Here is a 22,186-nt window from a genome sequence, read left to right as displayed (position 1 = left end):
GAGAATTTACTTTCATACCGTACGTGTGATGTAGTTACCATGGTGATGATGCATATACACGTCGGCTGATGAGAAGTTATCAAATGATTTAGTTACTCCCTCCGATTGGTATTATTTGTCCAAATACGGATGTATCTATGTTTAAGAAGCGTTTAGATACATGTAATAATTCGACAAGTAATTCTGACCGGAGGGAGTACCATCTTAACTTTTACCATCATGGTAATTTACTGTAAAATCGTATAACTTATGCATCATTGCACGGTAGTAAAGAACTCTTGTTGAAAAATATTAAAGTGAGATGTAGCTTGGAAACCCTGGATCGATGGTTAAGATCGAGCATGAATCAACCGAATGCTTGCTTTAAGATATAAATGATTCTACATATTCAAAATGTGTTAAGAGGTCATCATTTTAGTACTTTCATGTGTACACTGTGAACATTTTCAATATATAAGGTCATCTTTAATTAAAAAATGGCATCCATGTACCTTGTAGACATAGCCACAGCCCACAATGTATAAAGTCACGTTTTGCATAAGTTATGACCAACGTGCTCCGTTGAATGGCCATATATGCAAACAGAAATGAGAGAGAACAAGCTCCGTTGAATGGCCATATATGCAAACAGAAACGAGAGAGAACAATAATTTTTCATTGCTTGCTGTTGTTGACAAGACTGTGAGAGAGAACAATAATTTTTCATTGGTTGTTGTGATTCACAGGATCGAGATCAACCTTAAGGCTAAAGGCAACTTTATTTCTCCACCATGTAGAGAAAGAAAGATTGATTACAAGCTTGGCAACCCAAACTTTATGGACATATTTTTCTTGCATTATGGACATACAGGAGCAGTGATGTTCTTCATAGATTAGACGTTTTGCATACACTCGTTGGCAACCCAATTAGATTTTAAATTTATGCTTATGTAGATTTTGATTTTACAATAGGGACGTTTTTCCAATTCGCGTCAATATCTTTGAAGTATTCAATTTGGCCGGACAAGAACTGTGACGAGAAGGAAGCACCGCTAGGTGCCTAGGCATGATTCGGGGGCAAACCCCTGTCCGTCATTCCCCCCCACGGTCCTCCGCGTGCCGTCCCACGGTGTCCCACCCACACCGCATTCAATAGCACCACCACGGTAGCTATCAGTCAATGCGCCACCGCCGGCACCGCCCCATCCTCGCTTCCCCAGCCGGCAGCCACGTCCATCTATCCCCAAACGCCCGCCATCTCCGAGCCAGTGAGGACGCCGCAGCTGGGAGTGGAAAAGAAGAGCTGTAACAAGGATCTGATTCCACCGCCATCTCCATGGTCGTAGTGGCCTCTCACTCCCCACAGGAAGAAGAAACAGACAAGCGCCACGCCCACGGGAAGCTACTAGTAACTCAGGCCTGACTAGTAACCGCGCGCCCGCTCCAAGCCAAGAAACCGAAGCCAGAGTGAGCTTCTCGTTCTCCCTCTTTCTCTTTTCCTCCTCCTCGCCCAAATTTTCCTTGGCCGGACCATCGGGGGTGGTGGAATAATGGCGACGGCGAGGAGAGGAGGCGCGGGGTGGAGTGTTGCGGCTGTTATTGCGGCCGTGCTGCAGATTCTTCTTGCGGTGGCGGAGGCTGGGAAGTACAACGCGGTGTTTAATTTTGGGGACTCTTTGGTGGACGCCGGCAACCTGGTGACGGAGGGCATCCCTGACTACCTCGCCACGGCGCGGCTGCCCTACGGCCAGAGCTACTTCGGTTACCCCACCGGCCGCTGCTCCGACGGCCGTCTCGTCATTGATTTCATCGGTAATTGGCGGATTTGTTCATTTGACTGCGTCCGTGCGTCTTTCTTGGATTCGAGATTTGATGGATTTGTACGTGCTTTGGCTTTCTTGGTTCCTGCAGCGCAAGAGTTCGGACTGCCGCTACTACCCCCGTCCAAGGCTAAGAACGCCAGCTTCGCGCAGGGCGCCAACTTCGCCATCACCGGCGCGACGGCGCTCACGACCGAGTTCTTCGAAAAGCGGGGGCTCGGCAAGAGCGTCTGGAATTCTGGTTCCCTCTTTACCCAAATCCAGTGGCTGCGCGACCTTAAGCCTTCCTTTTGCAACTCCACCAAAGGTACGAGAAATTAAATAAAAACTAATATTTTACCTACCTAGTACGGTTCAGTTTCATGGATGTTGATGTGTGATATTGATGCGAATTGGGTGTGGCCGTCTGTTCCTCTTTTCTTGTATCTGAAGAATGCAAGGACTTCTTCGCTAAGTCCCTGTTTGTGGTCGGTGAATTTGGTGGAAATGACTACAATGCGCCACTCTTCGCCGGGAAGGACCTCAATGAGGCCTACAAGTTGATGCCTCATGTTGTACAGGGCATCTCTGATGGTGTTGAGGTAGGGTTTTATCTTTGCTGGCCTCCTGCATGGTGCGTGTGTACTTTTGTTCTAATTCCTTGTGTGCTGCAGCAATTGATTGCTGAGGGGGCAAAGGATTTGATTGTGCCCGGAGTGATGCCATCCGGGTGCTTTCCAGTGTACTTGACCATGTACACCGAGCCTAAAGAGGGGTACGGTCCGCGTAGCGGCTGTCTCAAGCGGTTCAACACATTCTCGTGGATACACAATGCGTTGCTCAAGCGCGCGTTAGAGAAGCTCCGTGCTAAGCACCCTGGTGTGAGGATCATATATGGGGATTACTTCACACCAGTTATCCAGTTCTTGCTTCAGCCTGAGAAATTTGGTGAGATACTATATTCTTTCTTTTGTGCTATTGTTAGGTTATGAGATATCATAATGTTTGTGTGATTGTTTTAGTACTAGGAAACTTTGGAGTCAATTGTCCAACTATGTTCTCATGAGATGCAGTAAACATTAGTACATTACTTATTGTTTAGATCTAGGAAGGATTTCCACTTTTCCAGAATCTTAGTCAGTGCGATTTATGCTCTGCGCGTTTGAGATTAAGAAACTAAATAAGTTACTTGAGCTGTCATCATGTAGAATCTCATACCTGCTTTCAGAAGGGGTACTATTTACTGCTTATATTATTATGGAGAATTCACATTGTTTTTTCTGAATGTTGGGACACATTACCTATTAGTCTATTACTGCAAACTCTACATGCTCTTAGTCAGTTGTGCTGCTCTCTTAAAAGCAGTGGCACTATTTTTGCAAAGAATCTTGGTTTCGGGGATTTCCTTTGCCTATACAACATGGAGAAGTCAAAGAATTACCTTGCTAGTTAAGTTATCAAAGATATATAAGAATGATTTTTGTGTGTAGCCAATAGAAATTATCGACGCATAAGTAACCTGTTCTCAAAGCTAGATGGAAGTTTAGACCTGTCTGGAAGAGTAAATCCTAACCTCATGTAAAAAAGAAATCCTAAGAAGAAGGCATGTCCATAGAACATAAAGAAATGCATGTATGTGTGTGTATCACACTGTACTTGAAACGAGTTCTCAAGGAAAATTTACCTTCTGCATGAGTATGTTTTTAAACTGAGCACCATATTGAAGCAAAAGGTTGCATAAAGATAGGGTGGGTAACATTCAAACGCTGGTACGAATTGTTTCCTTCTTAATGTTTTGGATTTCAAACCTTTCTTCAAGTCCTTATCTCTAGAAGTACAAACACCAGAAAATCGTGCCGTTAGCATGTACCCATTTTCAGGGGCGGATCCAGTACAAAGGCTCAGGGTGGTCCATAAGTGACATTGTTCATATAAATTTATGTATTTTATTGTTTTATCCTTTTTGCCATGACATACGTAATGTATAAAAAAAATTCAGGTTGGTCCTGTCCACCCTATGGATCCGCCACTGGGCGGAGCCACCGCCTAGCAACCCAGGTCTGCTGCCTGGGCTCCCTAATTGAACTCGTTTTAAGTTAAAGTAAGAGTGCATGATGATTAAATTACCAAAATTTTATGGGCAAACTCTAGTTTAGGAGGAAGGGCATTCACTTTGCCCAGGCTCCACTAATCGGCTGGCTCCGCCACTGACCATCTTTGGCCCTTCTGTATTTTATTATCTTGTCTTTTTTTTCATATTTCTTTGTTTATTCCTCTTGTAGAAAAGTTAACATGTACTTCTAGCTACTAGTTAAGGCAACATTCTGATCAAATAGGAAAAGAAGGCTCATTCTGGTGACACATCTGTGTCAGAGAGAGAATCTTGCGTATTTTGTAGTCTCTTTCAGGACATCAAGAGATGGGTACACACATTCAACAAGCAGCAATGAGCCTATCATATTTGTATCATCTGCACAGTAGCAGCATGTCCATTATTTAATTTCATGGAAAGTGATAGTGCTTATCTTGACTACTAGATAGCTAACGGGTGAAAATCGTCATGAAAGAGACCAATGATTTTCGAGGCAAGTGAATACAGGTATTAGGGACCTAACATTTCTGCTCTTGTGTAGGATTCCACAGACAGCTGCCTAGAGCATGCTGTGGCGCTCCTGGGAAGGGTCCTTATAACTTCAATCTGACAGCCAAGTGTGGTGAGCCTGGTGCTACACCCTGCGCTGATCCCAAGACACATTGGAGCTGGGATGGCATTCACTTGACAGAAGCAGCATATGGGCACATAGCGAGAGGTTGGTTGCACGGCCCGTTCGCGGATCAACCTATCGCACAGTCTTCCTGAGCATCTACCTGGTCGCTTGGCCTTTGTAGCTCTAGAGTGTCTCAAAATAGCACACCAAATTGGAGCTGATAATGGTAGTTCCATATAGTTGCATGTATATCTCCATCCATTTTGTTTGGCTTCATTCCCAGTCAGGTAAAAAAAAAGGTGAGATAGGGAGGGCTATTAAAGCATGATTTCTTCATTCATCAGGTGGTATAAGTAACAAAGTGTAGCACAAAGTGGTTGAATATGATCAGATTATCTTCCTGTGTAGCTTCAGGCTTTTGATCAGAAACCAGTATGGTCTTAACTTCAAGTTTTGTCTGAATCTATATAGATGTGGCGCGTACGGAGGTGTTCTTTTATTGGATGATTGTTTAAATGTTTGTGCCATCATAATCCATAACTGTGCAAAATAAAAATGTATTTAAAATTATACGCCACTTAAAAGGAAAACTGGAGAACATACTTCAGCAGAATAAAAGCTAATTGCAAGGTATTGACCACAAAAAAACTAGCCTCTCGATGAGTTGGTGATGAACAAACTAGCCTCAACTTTCAACTGCTCGTGTTTGTCTTTGCACATAAAATGGCCAGAAGGATCTCCTTTTGAAACATTGCAAGAACATGGCATGTTGGTAGGAAGAGAAGCCTAAAATATAAAAATACCACTGACTTGAACAGAGGTTTTATGCTCTGCAGTTGAAAGGTGAGTCTTTTTTTTTAACCGGAGTCCAAAAGACTCACTCTATTAATTAAGAGGAATATTGAGGCTGAGTTAGACGCTGAAAATGCATATGAAGCGCCTCAAATTGAAAGAACTGCATTGGGCTGTAGGATCTTGCTTGTTCTCCACATCATATTGCTTGGCTTCTGTAGACGGAGAAGGATTCAGTGACGTAACCCGTGGGACCCACATGTCAGCCACCCAAAATCAGGTGAAGTAACTTCATTAAATCCAGGTCCTCTGTAGACATGGTAGCACACACAAAAGAGTAGCACAAAGGTGTATATATATGTGGAAAACACTCAACTCACTCAAAACTGAAAATAACAAGGTATCTTACCGTTCCGAAGTGAATTGAAAGAGCTACTTACTGCTGCGGTGGCTGATATGCACGTGTGTGATAGAGCGGATTTTATGGGTCAAGACTATCACACGACAACAAAGGTGTATAAGGTGGAGCTTGGTTGGGATACTTAACAATATCAATTCACGAGGCCTAGTGCTGATCGTAGGACACAAGACTCGCAACGGAAACACACATGCAACTATACGAAGAGCTAAAAAGTATATGATACATGTCAGAGGAAAGCTCGTGTTGCAATGCACAAGGAGTGGCACTAGCAAAAGCTCAAGGTAACGAGCACAAGATTGCTCAGTCTACGAGTGCAACAAAAAACACAAACTTTCGGCCTCTTTTCTTCACTTCTGTCTTCTTTCATTTTTTTATTTGTTCTCTTTTTTTTCTATTCTCAGCCCACAATTGTATGGACTGTACGGATACTAAAATTTCTTTTTGTATTTTCTCTTGGCCACAAAAGTCGCACCGCGGACGAAAATTTTCATGCCACCAAATTTTTAGTCAAAAACCCTAGATAGAGCGGCATGTGAGCAGAAAGGTATGCTAGTCTCAAATAGGTAAGTTTACGCAAAGATTGAAAGGCTATCAATCGGAAATCTGAACTTACTCGCAATCAGCAAATCAAGCCGACTGCAAATAGACTCAGATTGGAAACAGGAATACGATCCAAACTTAACGCGGAAAAGAAAACCGATTGGGAGCATGACACAAACCGATCTCATCGACTAAAAGAAGGATTCCACGTGCAACTTGCCGATTTGGAGTATTACTCGGCCAAGAACAGAAACACAGCAACTCCGACTAGAACAAGAAGAAAACCAATCTCGGCGACTTCAAGTAGGACTCGGAAACAAGAACCTATAGGATCTACGAGAAGGAAAACTTACGCAAAAGGAAGACGACCAGCAACTAAACACAAGTAAAACGGTGCAACTACGGCTATGGGAAAAACTAGACCCAATTTTTTTTTGTATGGCTTCTTCTGGATAGGACGCAAAATAAAACTAACTAAGGATAAAAAAATGTGCTCACCGAGTAAACACTGAAAATCTGATACCAAGATGATAAAGGACGGCCTGATCTTCTCAGAGAGCTAAGTAGATAACCTGGATGATTCTACAAATATTCCGGCTGTTCACCCGTCACTGATGCAACGAACTTGCAACCCAATGGAAATTCACAACACCACACACTTGGGCAGTAATCCGCCGACCACAAGCGGTTTCGCTATCTCCCAATTCCCAGCGGAACGACTGATGACGCTCAAACTTTCAGTAGATACTAAACACCCTATCGAATCGAATATGGTGTAGGTAAAATTTCTGATCGAAACAAAGAGGAATTATATACTTTCAGATGAATGCTTGGAGCAATTCAACAAAAAGATTCTGAATAATCTAAACATGGTCTAACCCTAACCCTAGGCGCACTCCTTGTACATATAGGTGAGAGGTGGCCAGCAACCCTACGTGGACTCGGACTTGAACCCAAACATGGTTTGACTCAAACTGATACAACCAATCCGAATAAGACTTGGCTTAAATATGGATTCGCAGATCCGGCGCCCCTTAAACTTGTAGAACTCGTCATGGGCTGTCCTAGTGCGCCTCATACTCGGACTCAACTTGTGGTGCAACTCGGCATGTCATTCTTGTCGTTGGCAGCCCTTGCACACAAGTTGTTCTTCTAATTTGTATCCTCCATCTTCATCTGTGGTGCGCCTGCCTCCCTCTCCTCTCTCGCGCATATTTTGATGTTGGATATCAGCACTTGGTGATCTTCGCACTCGGCCTCCTCTCCTCAATGCTCCATGCTCGCCTCAGCCTCAAACCTGATCACACAAAGATGCAAAGACTTAGGCAGTATAAAATTCTCATTAATATAGACATTATGTGCAGTTAGGAATGAGTTCACCTGTTGTTCTAATAACTTGCCACGTGCTCGTGTAGTTGGTCCAATGTGTAGATCACTGGATTTATTTTGAATAGGAATATCATCATCAGGCAAAGATGATAAAGAGTTAGGGATGCCCTCATCAGCAACATCAAAAGTATACTGACGTGATGACACAAGTAAGAGTCAGAGAATTTTTCGTGAACACAGTTGTCACTTCAGCAAAGGGAAGAGTCAGAGCAGTTAGAGTCTCCTCTGACGCGTACGAAGTAAGGAACCGTCAGTAGAACCGAATCGTCAGAAGTGTGGAAATTCTCTGACGCTTTTCCAAGGTAAGTGTTAGAAATATCTTGTTGTTGTGGCTTCCTGGATGTTACCTGTGACACGTCTTATAAGGAGCATCGGAGATAAGGATCTGCGCTGACGCGTTTTAGTTTTGCATTAGTGGGGAGCTTCCAAGAATAACGGATTCTGTAGTAGTGTTTATTGCAATGTCATAAAACACGAGTCATACAAGTCACAGATCAGAGGGCCTAGATACAAAAATAAGCCAACAGAAATGATCTAATATAGCATAACGAGTCTATGAAAAAAAAACTACATTTTAAACTGGGAACATGCTGCAGTAATGGATCATAAAATTAAAACTAGATGCACAAACCTTGAAGCACAGTGTTGTGGTAATACCCTCTCCTCATCGTGTATTTCCTCGAACGGTTCATCCAAGAATATTCATTTCTTGGCTTTGAAGACTTTTACGAGACCTCAAATAATATTTTTCAAGACACAGTGATAACTACAAACTAGTTATCCATCTTGCATTATATAAAGCTAGATAGCGGCAAACTAAATCAATCGACATATGTCAGCGAGGAAAATTTACGAAAATAAAACAACAACACAAACACAAGAAGGATACCGTGCTAGTTCTATTAAAAACAAAAAAAAGACACTACATGCCATGCACTTCCACTTGCTGCCATTATTCCCCTTTAAATCCATCACTGGTACAATTGACAAATATGTTATCACCACTGGGAACGACATATTGCTGCCGCACCGTGGTGGTCTAAGTTGTCGCCATCTAGTGGAGAGCGGTGACCGGAGCTGACATGACCACGTGTGAACACCACCATCATAGCTACTCGATCGCTCTTCTTCATGTGTGCTTCCATGTATGCCTCCATCGCATTATGGCGGATAGGGATGGTAGAGACGGAGGAGCGAGGTAGGCGGCTAGGTTCAAAGTGACTGACCTGTCGACTACTGCAGAAGGCAGCGACGCTATACGTGAGAGCATAGGGTGAGAGGTGCTAGGGAGGTGACGTCAGTGCAGAGAAAGATTAGGCGGAGAGAGAGAAAAACATGATGTCTCGGCACATAGCAGCATGGGTATGAATATGAAGAGCTGTTAGGGTTCTGCGGGGAATAACTATGCGGGCCGATTTTGATTGTGCGACTGTCTTAATCTATTAGAACCCCTGAAAAAACCCATTAAAAACCTCGGAACTAACTAACCAACCGGGGTAGTAGTGTTGTCATAGTCTAGAACCAATCGAGAGAGCATTTCTTGTCCATTCAAAATGCACATGGAATGAGATAGGAGTAGTTTGGTGCATATTTTCTCGGCCGCTCCGCTGTTGCCATTTCGTTTAAATCGGATGTGTAACGAGAAGTTCAGAACAGTCGCTTCAGTAGTAAGGTCTTCTGATTTTGCCTCCACATGGCGTTGTTTTTCCGTTGCCAGCGACTCCAACTAGATGTCTACTTGCTGGAGTGGTGTAAATTGACTAGATGTGTACTCGCCGGGTTAGGTTTCCTCAGATAATTTATGCGGAGGGAGAGCGGGGGGAGGAATAGTGAGACTTTGGGTTAGGCTTCTGGGGCTTTGGACTAACGCTGTTATTTTCAGTTATCATATATGACAATGTATCTCCATGTTGTTACGACGGGATACATGGGTTACCAGGTTCGGGTCTTTCATTACCATACCCGACGGGTACAAAATTTACTATTTATGAACCCACGGAAATTATACTTTACCAAGCTCATATCTTAAGCAGGTGAATACCCGTTGGATTTGTACGTCTCGAATACCCATTGTTAAGGCCAATCTCTCAATGCATCTCTCTTAACGTGTTACCCTTCGTGATTCAACATTTCCTTCGGTTGTGCATCTTAGGTGATGATAATTCATAAGAGACAACATTCACAATGTATGGTTTCTTAGTTGTTCTATACTAAAAGGGTTCTATTAATTAACTTAGGAGTCATACTTGAATGTGATTGGAATAATAAATGTTTTTAATATGTCCAAGTGCAAGAAATGTATCTCTAGCAAGAGATCAGAACCATCTTTTTTTCTTTAGTTATCACACCATGTTACCAAAATGCCTAAAATTATATGCTAAGAGTAGGGCTGGACAAAAAGTTCGAAGCCCGATAACCTTAACAAATGCTCGATGGCTCGGCTCGGTAAGATCTCGTTCGTTAGTTTTAACAAACCGAACCGAACATACTTCTTAGATCATTAAATTTAACGATCTTATCGATCGAGTTCGCCGAGCGCTCGGTAGGCTCTTAACGATCTCGCGTCGCTACTACAGGATTCAAGCCGGTGAAGCCATCACCACTGCGGTGGCCCATCTTCTTTTCTTTTTTTGAGGGGCGGCAGGCCATTTTCTATTCCACTCGGTTGAGTCTCTGAGACCAATGCGTCGTGGGCTCATGGCAAAAAACGGAAAACTAACCCTACCCTGACCACAAATCGATCCATCTCGGCCTCTCCCCATCCCCTTCGTCGTTACCTACCTTTTCCAATCCTACGGGCAGGCCAGCGGCGGTGGCTCGCCCTGTCCCAAGCGCAGCAGCCGGCTATCCCAATCCTAGGCGGTGGTGGCGGCTCTCCTTGTCCTAGGCACATAGGCCGGCGGCTTCAGCAGACCAGAGTCCGGATGGGAAACTGCGACCATCACTACGTCCTGCCCCCCATAATTCTCCATCGCCATCATTCCTCCGTCCCAGCACATGGAAAATGGCCTGCCTGCTGGAGTAAGAAATTTAGTTAAGAAAATGAAATCAAATTGGTTATTTATGTTAACGAGTCTGTACCGATCTCCATGAACGCTCGCGAGCATAAAACGAGCCGAACTAAGATTCCACATAGTTATAACAAACCGAATCCTTAACGAACCAAGCGTGCCCTGTCTTAAGAGACTTAGTATCGAGAAATACTTGCTGCTCTACGAAGCAGACACAAAATAAAAACAAACGACGCCAACGGGCCAACCCCATCCACTGGGGCGGCATTCCGCATACGTTGTCCGCGGTTCTGGAACAGGGACAGACAGCCCCAGGAAGAACTAGAAGCACCAAAACTCCAAAAGAAATGGCCACGCTGTCGCTGGTTTTCACTTCCAGAACCCTCCCAACCTCCTCCCCATCTCATCTCCTCCGCCGCCTCCAAACCCTAACCCGCGCTATCGCATCCTCCTCGCCGCAGGCCATGGCTTCGTCTCCCACCCCCAAGAAGGTAGCAATTCCATTCCTCAGCCCTTTGCGTGCAGCGGTGTTTTGTGATTCTCTAACTGTGGTGGATGCTGCAGGTGCTGGTGCCCATCGCCAACGGGACAGAGCCGATGGAGGCCGTCATCACCATCGACGTTCTCCGCCGCGCAGGGGTCGACGTTGCAGTCGCCTCCGTCGAGCCCGGGGCCGCGCAGGTCGCTGCGTCCTGGGGCGTCAAGCTCGCTGCGGACGCCCTCCTTGCCGACCTTGCTGATGCCGATTTCGACCTCATATCGCTCCCCGTGAGTCACTCAAATTCTCCCCTTGCCTGTACTAGTTACCTCTTTGTCTTGTTGCTCCGGGAATGGAAGCTAACCAACAGCATACCCCACTTAGAGCATACCCCACTCAAATATGGGTATGCTGTTGGAGATGCTCTAAGTGGGGTTGTTTGTGGTCGGTGATTTCACCATCGGTTCATTTCAGAGCGTGTGAATTGATGACAAAGAAAGATAAGTGTATGCAAAGTTGCAAACTGTACTGGGGCGAAATTAGATGTCTTGGTAACTTACTGTGCAGTGTATATTGGTGACAAAACAGTAAACTGTGCAATGGTTATCTATTGAAAGCACCAAATATTTATCTGCATTACAAATTGTATCCACGGAATTTTGAATCCAAAGTAAGGATCATCAGATGAACTAGAGCTTTGAAAATAAGAAATGGAATCCTTTGGAACTTTTCCAGATTTAGTAGTATAGAAGCGTCGCTAGTTCAGAAGCAAGAAATAGGAATTAATTGTTGTTTACCAGCCTACCAGGTCTTTACCTGTGTTGTACCGAATTATTTTGCTATGGGTCTTTTGTCTGTGATTATGAGGCATAAAGAGAACATCATCACGTTTTCAAGTCTGTTATGTATTGCTTATAAATTTTTATTGTTTGTTTGTGTGTAGTCCCTTGCACCTCTGAACCGAAAATAAAGTCTGAAAAATATCAATTGTGATCAACTTCATCTGATCCTAGTAGAGTTTAGGACTCAGATATTGCATAAAGTATGGACTGTACTTGAGAAGTATTTGTTGAGCAGTTGTTTGTTATATTGTCGTTTCGCTGGAGGTTTGTTGCATTTATTTGTTTATGAGGGTACCATGGGTTTCTCTTTACCAAAAACTATGTTGACTTGAAACCCATAATTTCTCTGCTTATCTCTGATTGGTGGTGGTTTCATTTTGGTTGTGTTTTCTTCAGGGAGGGATGCCCGGGGCTTCCAGCTTTAGGGACTGCAAAATTTTGGAGAACATGGTTAAAAAACATGCAGAGAAGGGCAAGCTTTATGCTGCAATATGTGCTGCACCAGCTGTGGCACTGGGATCTTGGGGTTTGCTTGATGGATTAAAGGTTATCATTTAACCCATAATTCATTTTTTATCATCCCTAGTATCATTGCTCTTCCATTTGGGCAAAGCTCATTGTAGCTTTTGTGATAGGCAACTTGTTATCCATCATTCATGGACAAACTTCCTTCGGAGGTGAAAGCTGTAGAATCAAGGGTGCAGATTGATGGGAAGTGTGTGACCAGCCGTGGGCCAGGAACAGCTATGGAATATTCTGTTATTTTGGTTGAACAACTATATGGCAAAGAAAAGGCTGATGAAGTTGCTGGGCCAATGGTAGGAAACGTCCATCGATGTCCATTCACTATCAAAATTAATTCACATGTTCATGCTGCTCTAATAGGTCCTAGTAGTCCTGCAATTTTCATACTATATAGATAAATTTTGTTCATTGGGTTTTGTAATTATAAAAAATGATTCATCTTATATCTGCAGAAATCATTCACATTTAATCTTTTTAAATGAGTTATTGTTCTAGGCAAACAAGGTTTATTCTTGCGTGAAATCGTTATTTGTATCAAGATGTTCTTATTAGTTAATGTTAAGGGATGTCACTTTCTCTTGTCCTAGTCCTAGTTGTAAGTTAAAATTGGTAAAATAAAATTAGAACGATTACCATTTTGGTTGTAACTGGTTATTTATTACAATGGTTTCAGAATGTTATGTTTTTTTTGTTAACTTCCCTACATTCAAGTTACGTATTGAAATATGAATTCAACATATGCATTCCCTTGCAATAGTCACTTTCTGTTAACACTTACAATGTCTTGCCTAGTTGCCTTCGTTTGTTCGTTTTAGGTTTAGCCATTTAGTTCTCATTTTTTTTGCAGCTGTTGTTTACATTCTAACTAAGGGATTAAATCTATCTAGGTTATGCGTCCCCAACATGGTGTGGAGTTTTCAATGAAGGAACTGAATTCAACTAGTTGGAATGTTGGTGAATCACCTCAGGTATGCGATTTTCATTATGAAACTTAATTGTTCCTTGAGCGTTTGATTGCTTTTGTTTTATACAATAGTATGCTGTAGTTGTGAATTGTGATCCTTGGTGAAAACATTCAATAGTCTAGTATGATTCTTCTCCTGGTCAAGAATATGTTCTTTTGAGGACTACAGTGTCACAGAGCAAATAACTAAAGTTTCTTAGTACCAAATTAGAATCGTGAAGTTCATATTTTAGAAAGCAAATAAAGTTGGGTGGTACATGTTTAAACTGCTCAAACAATACCAACATGGTGGAGAATTTGTTATGTGTTTAGTACACGTAGACCACTTAATAGATGAAAGGTTAGGACATATGTTCCTTTGTAATTACAGTAACATTCAATAGTTCACTTTCTCTCCTTGAGATGTCTATTGAGAAATTTGCCTTTCTAGCTTCGTTTGGAGGGATAGCGGCATTGGAGTTGCTAGTGGATTACCTTCTATCCAACCACAATTTAGTGCCTGACTTGTGATCTCTACTCTTATAAAACAATCAATTGGTGTTGGCGGCCCATCACACCTTTAGGCTCACCACGTGTTGATTTGGCACAAACAAGAACAGATATGGATTACATAATCTAAGATGATACTGCAACATTCTCTTTAATTATGTAATGTACATTTTTTTTTAATCCGTAGCAACACACGGGGACCGTGCTAGTTAAATGAAAAGGCCACCAGCAAGCAATTAGAAGGCTATTTTCTTGAATCAGTAATCCATTTTAATTTTTTAACAGAGTTGAAGTTAAACACGGTTATTTGGGTACAGCTACTCACTAAACAGTAAGGGCCTCTTTGGAACTCAGGATTAAAAAAAAGCCAGGAATAGGAATCATGTCTTGTTAAATCCTACAGGAAACCTAGACACAGAAATTTGCAATCATTTTGATTCTCCACAAGAACCTTGCATGGAGAGAAGTTTCCTGCAACACACAATGAAAGTTTTTTCATGAGCAGGGACGGATCTAGTGGGATCTGCTCCCAACCAATTTCATATCTCTAATTAAATATGCTAAATTCACATATATTTCATCAAATTTAGTTATTTTGTAAGAGATCTACTCCCTCCAGGACCAACTTCGCTCCTCTTGTAGTTAATCCTGGCTCCGTCCTCATGAGGTCTAAAACCCTTGCTAGGAATCCTATAGAATTTAGAGGAAAACAACCATAAGAACTTTGGTGGTTCATTCTTTTGGTCCAAATGGTCTCCATCAGAAAAACACATACGGAGTTAAATCCTAGAAAATTCCTTCAATCCAAAGGGACCCTGTTTTCCAACTATATGTTGCTCTATTCACAGTTCAAGATCTTGTTCTCCTGTTGCAGATTCTTGTTCCAATTGCTAATGGCACAGAAGAGATGGAAGCAATTATGGTTATCGACATTCTTCGAAGGGCGAAAGCAAATGTTGTTGTTGCATCCTTGGAAGACAATTTGGAGATTGTTGCATCCAGGAACGTGAAGATGGTTGCTGATGTGCTGTTGGATGAAGCCATTAAGCAGCAATATGATCTTATTTTGTTACCTGTAAGTTTGATAGATTGATAGATCAATTTCCACAATTAGTAACTTCTATGTTTCAGACCTGATGACCTCCAGTTTAACTGATAGGGTGGTCTTGGTGGTGCCCAAGCATATGCCAATTCAGATAAACTGATTGGTTTAATCAAGAAGCAAGCCGAGACAAACAAACTGTACGGAGCTATATGTGCCTCCCCGGCAATTGCCCTTGAACCACATGGCCTGCTGAAGGTACGAGTAGCATTAGATTCCCCGTGGAATAGACGTGCTGATACAGTTTTGTAATTTTTACATCCTTTTTTTTTTAACATCAGGGAAAGAAGGCTACGTCCTATCCTGCTATGTGGAACAAACTTGCGGACCAAAGCGAATGCAAAAACAGAGTTCTTGTTGATGGCAACCTGATCACTAGCCAAGGTCCAGGCACTTCCATGGAATTCTCGCTTGCCATCGTGGAGAAGCTCTTTGGAAGGGAAAGGGCCCTTGAGCTGGCCAAAACGATGGTCTTCGTATGAGTCATGTTGCTACAAGAAAGTTCCCGGTCAGACCAGAGTATGCTACTGTCTGTGAATATACGAGGCATGCTTTGTTAGCTGAGGGTTCGTTTTTTTACAGCAAGAACGCAACTTGCAGGATGGAAATGCAATAAAAAGTTCTACAGTACATGAGTATGATGCAGTCCGGTGAATTTGAAAACGATCGTAATATAATCTGTTATGGTTCCTATCGGTGCTTTGGCACAGTGGCGCTTCGGTTCACGTGAACTCTGGTTCCGGTGGCCCCCTGGCCGCTGATCTGCATTGGTGGTGGTGTCATGGTGTGCCACTGCCATAGAACTAGCTCGGAAGAAGGGCCGCTGAAGGGGACCCGTCGTGTCGTGTGGGTTGTGGGCTTGAGCGTCGTGTACTCGTGTAGTCAAAAGCCTTGCTCAACAGCGCTTTCAGACATTGTCTCCATCCTTGGAGGCGTCGTCGTGGAGCTCCTCCTTCCTAGTCGTTGAAGTTTGGCTCTCCGAGTGAAAAATCCAAGCTCCGGCTCTGGGTCTGGGTGGCAGTTGATAGGTGCAGCAAGGTTGTCAGTTCGATCAACATGATCTTGCGTGCGTCGACGTCGAGGTCTGTGAACAGTTGCCTAGCATGGCGAGACTTGTGCGAACAATCTACACTGCCTTCTAGGCTGAGGTCTGCGAGCAATTATTTGCCTAGCATGCCAAGACTTGCGGACAGTTCGGGTCATGCAGCTCTGAGCTTCCGAGCAAGAAGTTTTTTTGAGAGAACACGGCACTTTATTGATTACGAAACATCGTTACAAAGAGTTTCCCGGATACAATCAGGGCTACAGAGCCTGAAAACACGAGAAACAAACTGCTCCGCGGAGCGAGCTAAAACATGTGCCGATTCATTACCAACGAAAAACATGCCGAAAACTAACAGAAGAGCAGGTCGCGGCCAGAACTTTGATCTCCTGGACAACCACGCCGATCAGACTCCGGTCCACTAGTGGGGACTGAACACGCTGAATCAGTGAAAGACAGTCAGACTGAATGATAATATTGTTGTAGCCTTCCCCCTATAGCCAGAGACAGAGCACGGCGCATAGCCATGGCCTCAGCGAGCTCCATCTTGATCAATTCACTGCAGGCCATCAGGCAAGCTCCGATGTGATCTCTAATTAGCACTCCAACACCCATATTGCTGGCTGACTGAAAAATGGCAGCATCAACATTAACGGAAACCCAACCATCCGGCGGCGGAGACCAACGACGAACAGAAGAAGAAACTGTCTCACGCCTGAGAGAGGTAGGATGTAGAAGATGGACGTCGATCAAATCCAAATACGCCTTAGCCTGGATGGCCATCGATCGAGGAGAATCGCATTGCTTCTCCGTTGCGGATTGCATTGCGAGCCTCCCATAAATGCCAGATAACAGTGGTGATCGCAGCCCTTTGTCGGTGGCTAGACCGAGCAATGCAATCCAGAACCCAGTGCTTGCAAGTAATAATTTCTTCTTTGCAGCTGCAGATCATATTCAGATTTAATGTGATGCCAGACCTCAACCGCAAACTGACAAAAGAGAAAGGCATGCCCTGCACTCTCCACACGATTGCAATAAACACATGCATCATCAGCTGGGATGTGTCTCAAACGAAGCTGAAGACCTGAAGGGAGACAACCATGCGCAAAGCGCCAAAAATTAATCTTCATCTTACCAGGCACCTTAATCGCCCATAGTTGATTCCAGAGACTGCCTTCCATGGCCGAAGAGGACAAGCCACGTCCAGCTTTGCTCAGATCACAAGCAAACTTCGCCGAGCGAGCTAAATGGTATGCTGACCGAACGGAATATATCCCGAACTTGGTGTAAGGCCAGCTGAGAAAATCATCGCCAATACGGCTGCTAAGAGGAATCTGGAGAATCCGGTCAGCAATAGAAATGTGAAACAGGTCCTTGACAACCTCAGCATCCCACTCGGAATGATCCTGGATAAGTAGCGAAGATACTTTTGCATCTTCAGGTATGGGAAGCAGTGACTGAAACGAACCCTAGAAGGCAGTGCATATTGTTCATTCGCACATGAACCCTGGCACCATCACATGTGGTTTTGTGTTGCAGGTATTTTGGACTCATGTCGTGTGGACAGTCGTTGCTGTGTCGGGCTCCGGACCTAATTGTTACACAAGCTGACTCACCACATTGTAAGATTTTCGATCTGTTTTTTTCTTATAAATTGATTAAACTCTGTTTTACACATTGAATAACTAGGGCTCCTGGTAGTTGCTAAAAACAGAAGCATGTGAGAGTAGATTCTCTCCAGCCTTTTGTTTATGCATATTATTTCCATGACAAGAACAATGGAATTAACATCTTAACCCAAATAATTCGAATCTGAATTTGCATTAACGAGAACATGCCAAAAAGAAGCAGAATAATTGCAATGAGAATCATATATATACACTCATAATATGTCCCGGTTATTTACATGGATGCAAGGAGCCTGATCTTTGCAACAAATAAATAAACGAATAAAATAGAGTAAATCATATGTACATAAGCCTAACACCACCACATTTTGACATGGCAAGGAATACTAAAGCCGCACCGCCGAAAAGCAACATCCGGCAACACCCTTTCTCTCCGTCTTCTCCACATATCGCCTCCCGGAGTCGATCCCATGTGTGTCGCAAAATGGACTTTTCCCTCGCATATTTACACGCTGTGTCGTACACAAGGCCAAGGGGTAGGTAGTGCCTTCCACGTCGCAAAGAGGACCTTTTCCTCTGGCCTACACCTGCTTTCTCTTTGCCTCCTGCAATGGCAAAAGAGGAGCACCCTTGTGAGTTGTGACCAAGTGTTTTGTATTGTCATGTGTATATGTGCGTGGGTGTGTGTGTGCGTGCGTGTGTGTGTGTGTGTGTGATCTTGCATCTATATATTAGTTTTGTGATTTTTAAATGTGGTAGCCCATAGGGAGGAAAGGTAAGAGCATGTGACGAGGAAATAAAAGGAACTTTCTCTCTTGGATGGCTAGGACATGGAGATATAAAGCTATACCACATGACAAAGGAAAGAAGGTTGTGTCATCTATGATATGATGGCAAGGGGGGCCATTGCATTCCTACCTTCAAATGGTGCATCATCTGTCCCCTTTGGTCTTGGAGGCTTTTGGTCCACAAAAGTCAAAGCCATTTTGCTTGCACTGTTGAGCTTGCATGCATCTGGCCAATGCTGGGTGCTTTTGTGTCATCCCAGTAAGAAAGCCTGTGAGGTGAGCAGGATGGCCAGGGATGAGAAGAGACACAGCCTGGTGAAGTCATTCCTAACATTCTGCGTCACAGAAAGGTGAAACCTCGTTAGTCCATAAAAATAACAACTAAGGTAAAAGAGGCATCTCCATCTTTTTTTTTTTTGACAGCAAGAGGCATCTCCATTTTTGTGTGAACAGAACATTAGTCCAAATCGAGCGATAGATTACTAATGCCTCTCCGGTGATTCCGCGAGAAGTTATCATGTGGATAACCGCTTTCGGTGATCTGTGAGATTAAATATCAACCGTCGATTGTTTGTGCTCCACTGACAACGTAAACACTAGGGGGAGAAGAATCGCATATGCACCTAACGCGGATTGTTCAATCATGAAAGTTTGCCCCTCAGGGTACTGAACCGTGCGATCAGTGTGTGCCAGAAAGGAACACTTTGGAATTATTCTGCCTTCTTGTGTGCGGAAATGCACAAGGAATATTTAGAAATCTCTTCTCCTTGGTGACATTCAGTTTCTTTAGAAACGGACGGCCTAACAAATTTGACTTGCAAGTTTCCTCCGCAGTGTCAACTGTGTTAGAAAAAAGAAAGAAAACTAAACCATGCATGCATATTGAAAAGGCTGATTATTATTCTTTTTGTTATTATGACATGTAGCTTTGCAGTATTTTTCTTTTGCTTCTGTGCTCCTTTCAAAATGGAGTGACTTGATGATAGATCCTTGCGGCACTTTTAAGTGAAAACAAGGGAAAGAATAAAACTGGGCTATTCAGTTAGGTCACTGAAAAACTGCGCTGTCTAGGGCACTAGCTTCGTGCATGTGTTTGCTCTGAGTTGTTGCTTTCGTAGCTTCGTGTATGTCTCACCCAAGCATGCATCCATATATGTGAAGGTAACCAAGTCGGCCGGTTGGTTACCGTCTGGTGTAATTAGTTTGAGATACTACTACCCGTCATGCATGGTCATGGACCACTAATAACCAGCTTTTTATTTGGATAAGAGACTTCCATATAGTACTACGTTGGTTTTAATAAAGTCCAGCTTGGACCAACAGTGATCCACATGTGCATTCCACCTTTGCTGACGTTGCTGTGGGGAACCCAGATCTTAAAAGGGGAGCAAAAGTTGCGTCACTGTATGACTCTATCTCTGACTGATCGACTGACTGAAAAAGATGTGATCCTGATAGATACGTAGTACCAGATTTCCATGGACAATTAAGTTAAATTACTTGGCAGAAAAGAAAGAAAACGCTTAATTACCGTCGTGGTGGCGGGTGGCGCGGAGGAGGCGGCGAGGGAGAGGGAGGCGGCGGAGGTTCGCTGCTGCTGCGCGAAGCCGACGTTGTAGACCATCCTGCCGTCGGGCTGGTAGAGCCCGTAGTTCCTCTCGGATGTCGGGCCGGGCTTCATGTTCTCGTTGAAGAGCGCGAAGAGATAGACCTCGAGCCGCTGCCGCGGGCGCAGCGGGGTACCCTCGTTCCCCGTCTGCCGCACCAGCAGGTTCCGGTTGTACGCGAGCGCGTTCTCCACGGTGGCGCCCACCTCGTCCGCGTCGCCCTTGGACGGCCACCCGGTCTCCGACACGAACACCGGGATCCCGCCGTAGCCCAGCCGCGCCGCCGCGAAGCTCACCGCGTCCACCTGCGCGTACAGCATGCTCGTGTACTGCAGCCGCGTGTACGGGTCCACCGCCCCGACGTGGTACGGGTTCGACAGCGCGTAGTCCAGCGACACCCTTCAGATCGAAACACAGGTGGCATGTCCACGTCAGAAAACGCGAATGCTGACATGGCAGCACGGATAGTAAAGGAAAGTGTTTTGCTGCTTACTTTGTGGGGTCGGCCTTGTAGGCGAAGTAGGGGTAGGCGTTGATCCAGAAGGGGGCGTTGGTCTCGGCGAGGAAGCGGAGGAAAGGGAGCATCAGCTGCGCGCACTCCTGCGTAAACGCGCCCTGCGAAGGCGGATACGAAGTGGCGAGCACGCCGAGGGAACTGGCCGTGGAGACGTGCACGTAGCCGTCCATGCCGAGCTGCGCCAGCGCCGCGTGGAGGTTGCGCATGGCGGGCACGAGGCTGGCCTTGAGCGCCTCGTCGTCGTCCGTGAACACCTCGTTCCCCACGGCCACGCCCGTGAACCGCGTCGCGGGGAAGTAAGGCTTGATGTTGGCCGTCACCCACTGCAGGGCTTGCCCCGTGCTGGCGGCCATGGGCTGCACCAGGTCGTTGGGCACTGTCACGATGAGCTCGATGCCCGTCCCGCTGAAGGCTGATAGCACCTGCGGGTTCACGTCGTAGATCCGGACCTTGCCCACGCGCAGCGAGGACAGCAGCGACACCACCTGCGTCGGGGTTGGAAGGTTGTTCCCCACCTGCCCGTAGTTGATCCCGATTGCCGCGCCGCATTGCCGCACGCAAACATCTGCACGCACATTACAAGGAATCCTCGTCAATTTAGACACGTTCGATCTGCCATTGATCGACACTGCAGCGTGCATTACCTGAACAGAGGAGGATGCAGAGGAGGGCGGAGAGAAGTGTACTCCACGACCCCGCCGGCGCAAATGGTGGCGCCATTGCTGCTAGCTGCAATGGCAACGATGGACGATCGATGAGCTTACTTGAGTGAGCAGGCAAGCTATGGGGAGGGGGGGAGGGAGGGAAGGAAGAGGGGTCCGTGGGTGTATTTATAGACAGGGAGAGGGAGAGGAGGTGATGCACTGTGCGGTAGGTGGAGCTAAGCTAATCGCGCAATAATTCTTTACTTTACTTGGGGTGTGGTGATGGATGGAAGAAGACTTTGGAAGGAGAGAGGGGCCTTCATTCGTCTCGGCAAGTGGTTAATTGGTTGCCTCTGACCCCTTCTCTCGTCTTGCCGTTGCCGTGGCTTGGCTAATTGGAGTTTCTGTGTTTTGTGGTAGGAGCCCTGCAGGGGAGGCAAATGGATGATGCTGTGCCTCTTTCTACAGCCTGCCCCGGATCATGGAGATGGACGTGTGTCGAAGCTGACAGGGCTAACCTCTGCGCACAATCTTGGATGCGTCGACTTCGGTACTCGAAGCCTGGCCCTTCAGAAAGCTGACTGACAGCGTATGGTCGGATGTCGTTGTTGGAAATATGCTTAGAAGTAATAATAAATATGTTATTATATGTTTATTATCCATGTTATCGTTTGTATTAACAGGAAACTAAATACATGTGTGGATAAATAAACAAATACCGTGTCCCTAATACGTCTCTGCTAGATTAGTTCGTTGATTAAAAGATGATTAATGTTTTCTAACCATAGACATGTGTTGTCATTTAATAACGAGGTCATATCATTAGGAGAATGATGTGATGGACGGACCCAAAACTAAGCATAACTTTTGATCGTGTCATTTAAGTTTAAATTGCTAATGCTTTTATTATGTCAAGTATCA

The 22,186-nt window shown here is 44.7% G+C and overlaps 3 protein-coding genes across 3 annotated transcripts; 2 read left to right on the top strand and 1 right to left on the bottom strand.

Moving 5' to 3' along the window:
- The first annotated feature begins 1,044 nt into the window (after positions 1–1,044).
- LOC100833046 (GDSL esterase/lipase At5g45910) lies at positions 1,045–4,985 on the top strand. The gene is made up of 5 exons (XM_003563752.4): positions 1,045–1,791; positions 1,891–2,106; positions 2,232–2,380; positions 2,453–2,726; positions 4,412–4,985. The coding sequence occupies exons 1-5, from the start codon at positions 1,530–1,532 to the stop codon at positions 4,636–4,638; spliced, it is 1,128 nt and encodes a 375-aa protein (XP_003563800.1). The 5' UTR covers positions 1,045–1,529; the 3' UTR covers positions 4,639–4,985.
- A 5,887-nt stretch (positions 4,986–10,872) lies between these two features.
- LOC100832740 (protein DJ-1 homolog B) lies at positions 10,873–15,730 on the top strand. The gene is made up of 8 exons (XM_003563751.4): positions 10,873–11,130; positions 11,204–11,407; positions 12,356–12,505; positions 12,595–12,777; positions 13,372–13,452; positions 14,812–15,012; positions 15,097–15,237; positions 15,321–15,730. The coding sequence occupies exons 1-8, from the start codon at positions 10,987–10,989 to the stop codon at positions 15,519–15,521; spliced, it is 1,305 nt and encodes a 434-aa protein (XP_003563799.1). The 5' UTR covers positions 10,873–10,986; the 3' UTR covers positions 15,522–15,730.
- Positions 15,731–17,921: 2,191 nt separating this feature from the next.
- LOC100823530 (glucan endo-1,3-beta-glucosidase 14) lies at positions 17,922–21,435 on the bottom strand. Its single transcript, XM_010229344.3, has 5 exons — positions 21,266–21,435; positions 20,598–21,186; positions 20,029–20,503; positions 18,628–18,832; positions 17,922–18,314 (listed from the first exon to the last, which is right to left on the bottom strand). Exons 1-4 carry the CDS (start codon positions 21,339–21,341, stop codon positions 18,749–18,751), a joined length of 1,224 nt encoding a protein of 407 aa, XP_010227646.1. The 5' UTR covers positions 21,342–21,435; the 3' UTR covers positions 17,922–18,314; positions 18,628–18,748.
- Between the last annotated feature and the right edge of the window lie 751 nt (positions 21,436–22,186).

Source organism: Brachypodium distachyon, chromosome 1 (genome assembly GCF_000005505.3).
Source record: "Brachypodium distachyon strain Bd21 chromosome 1, Brachypodium_distachyon_v3.0, whole genome shotgun sequence".
NCBI classification, from domain to species: Eukaryota; Viridiplantae; Streptophyta; class Magnoliopsida; order Poales; family Poaceae; genus Brachypodium; species Brachypodium distachyon.
The sequence above is the reverse complement of the archived record's forward strand: the minus strand, read 5'-3'. Positions and strand labels throughout refer to the sequence as shown.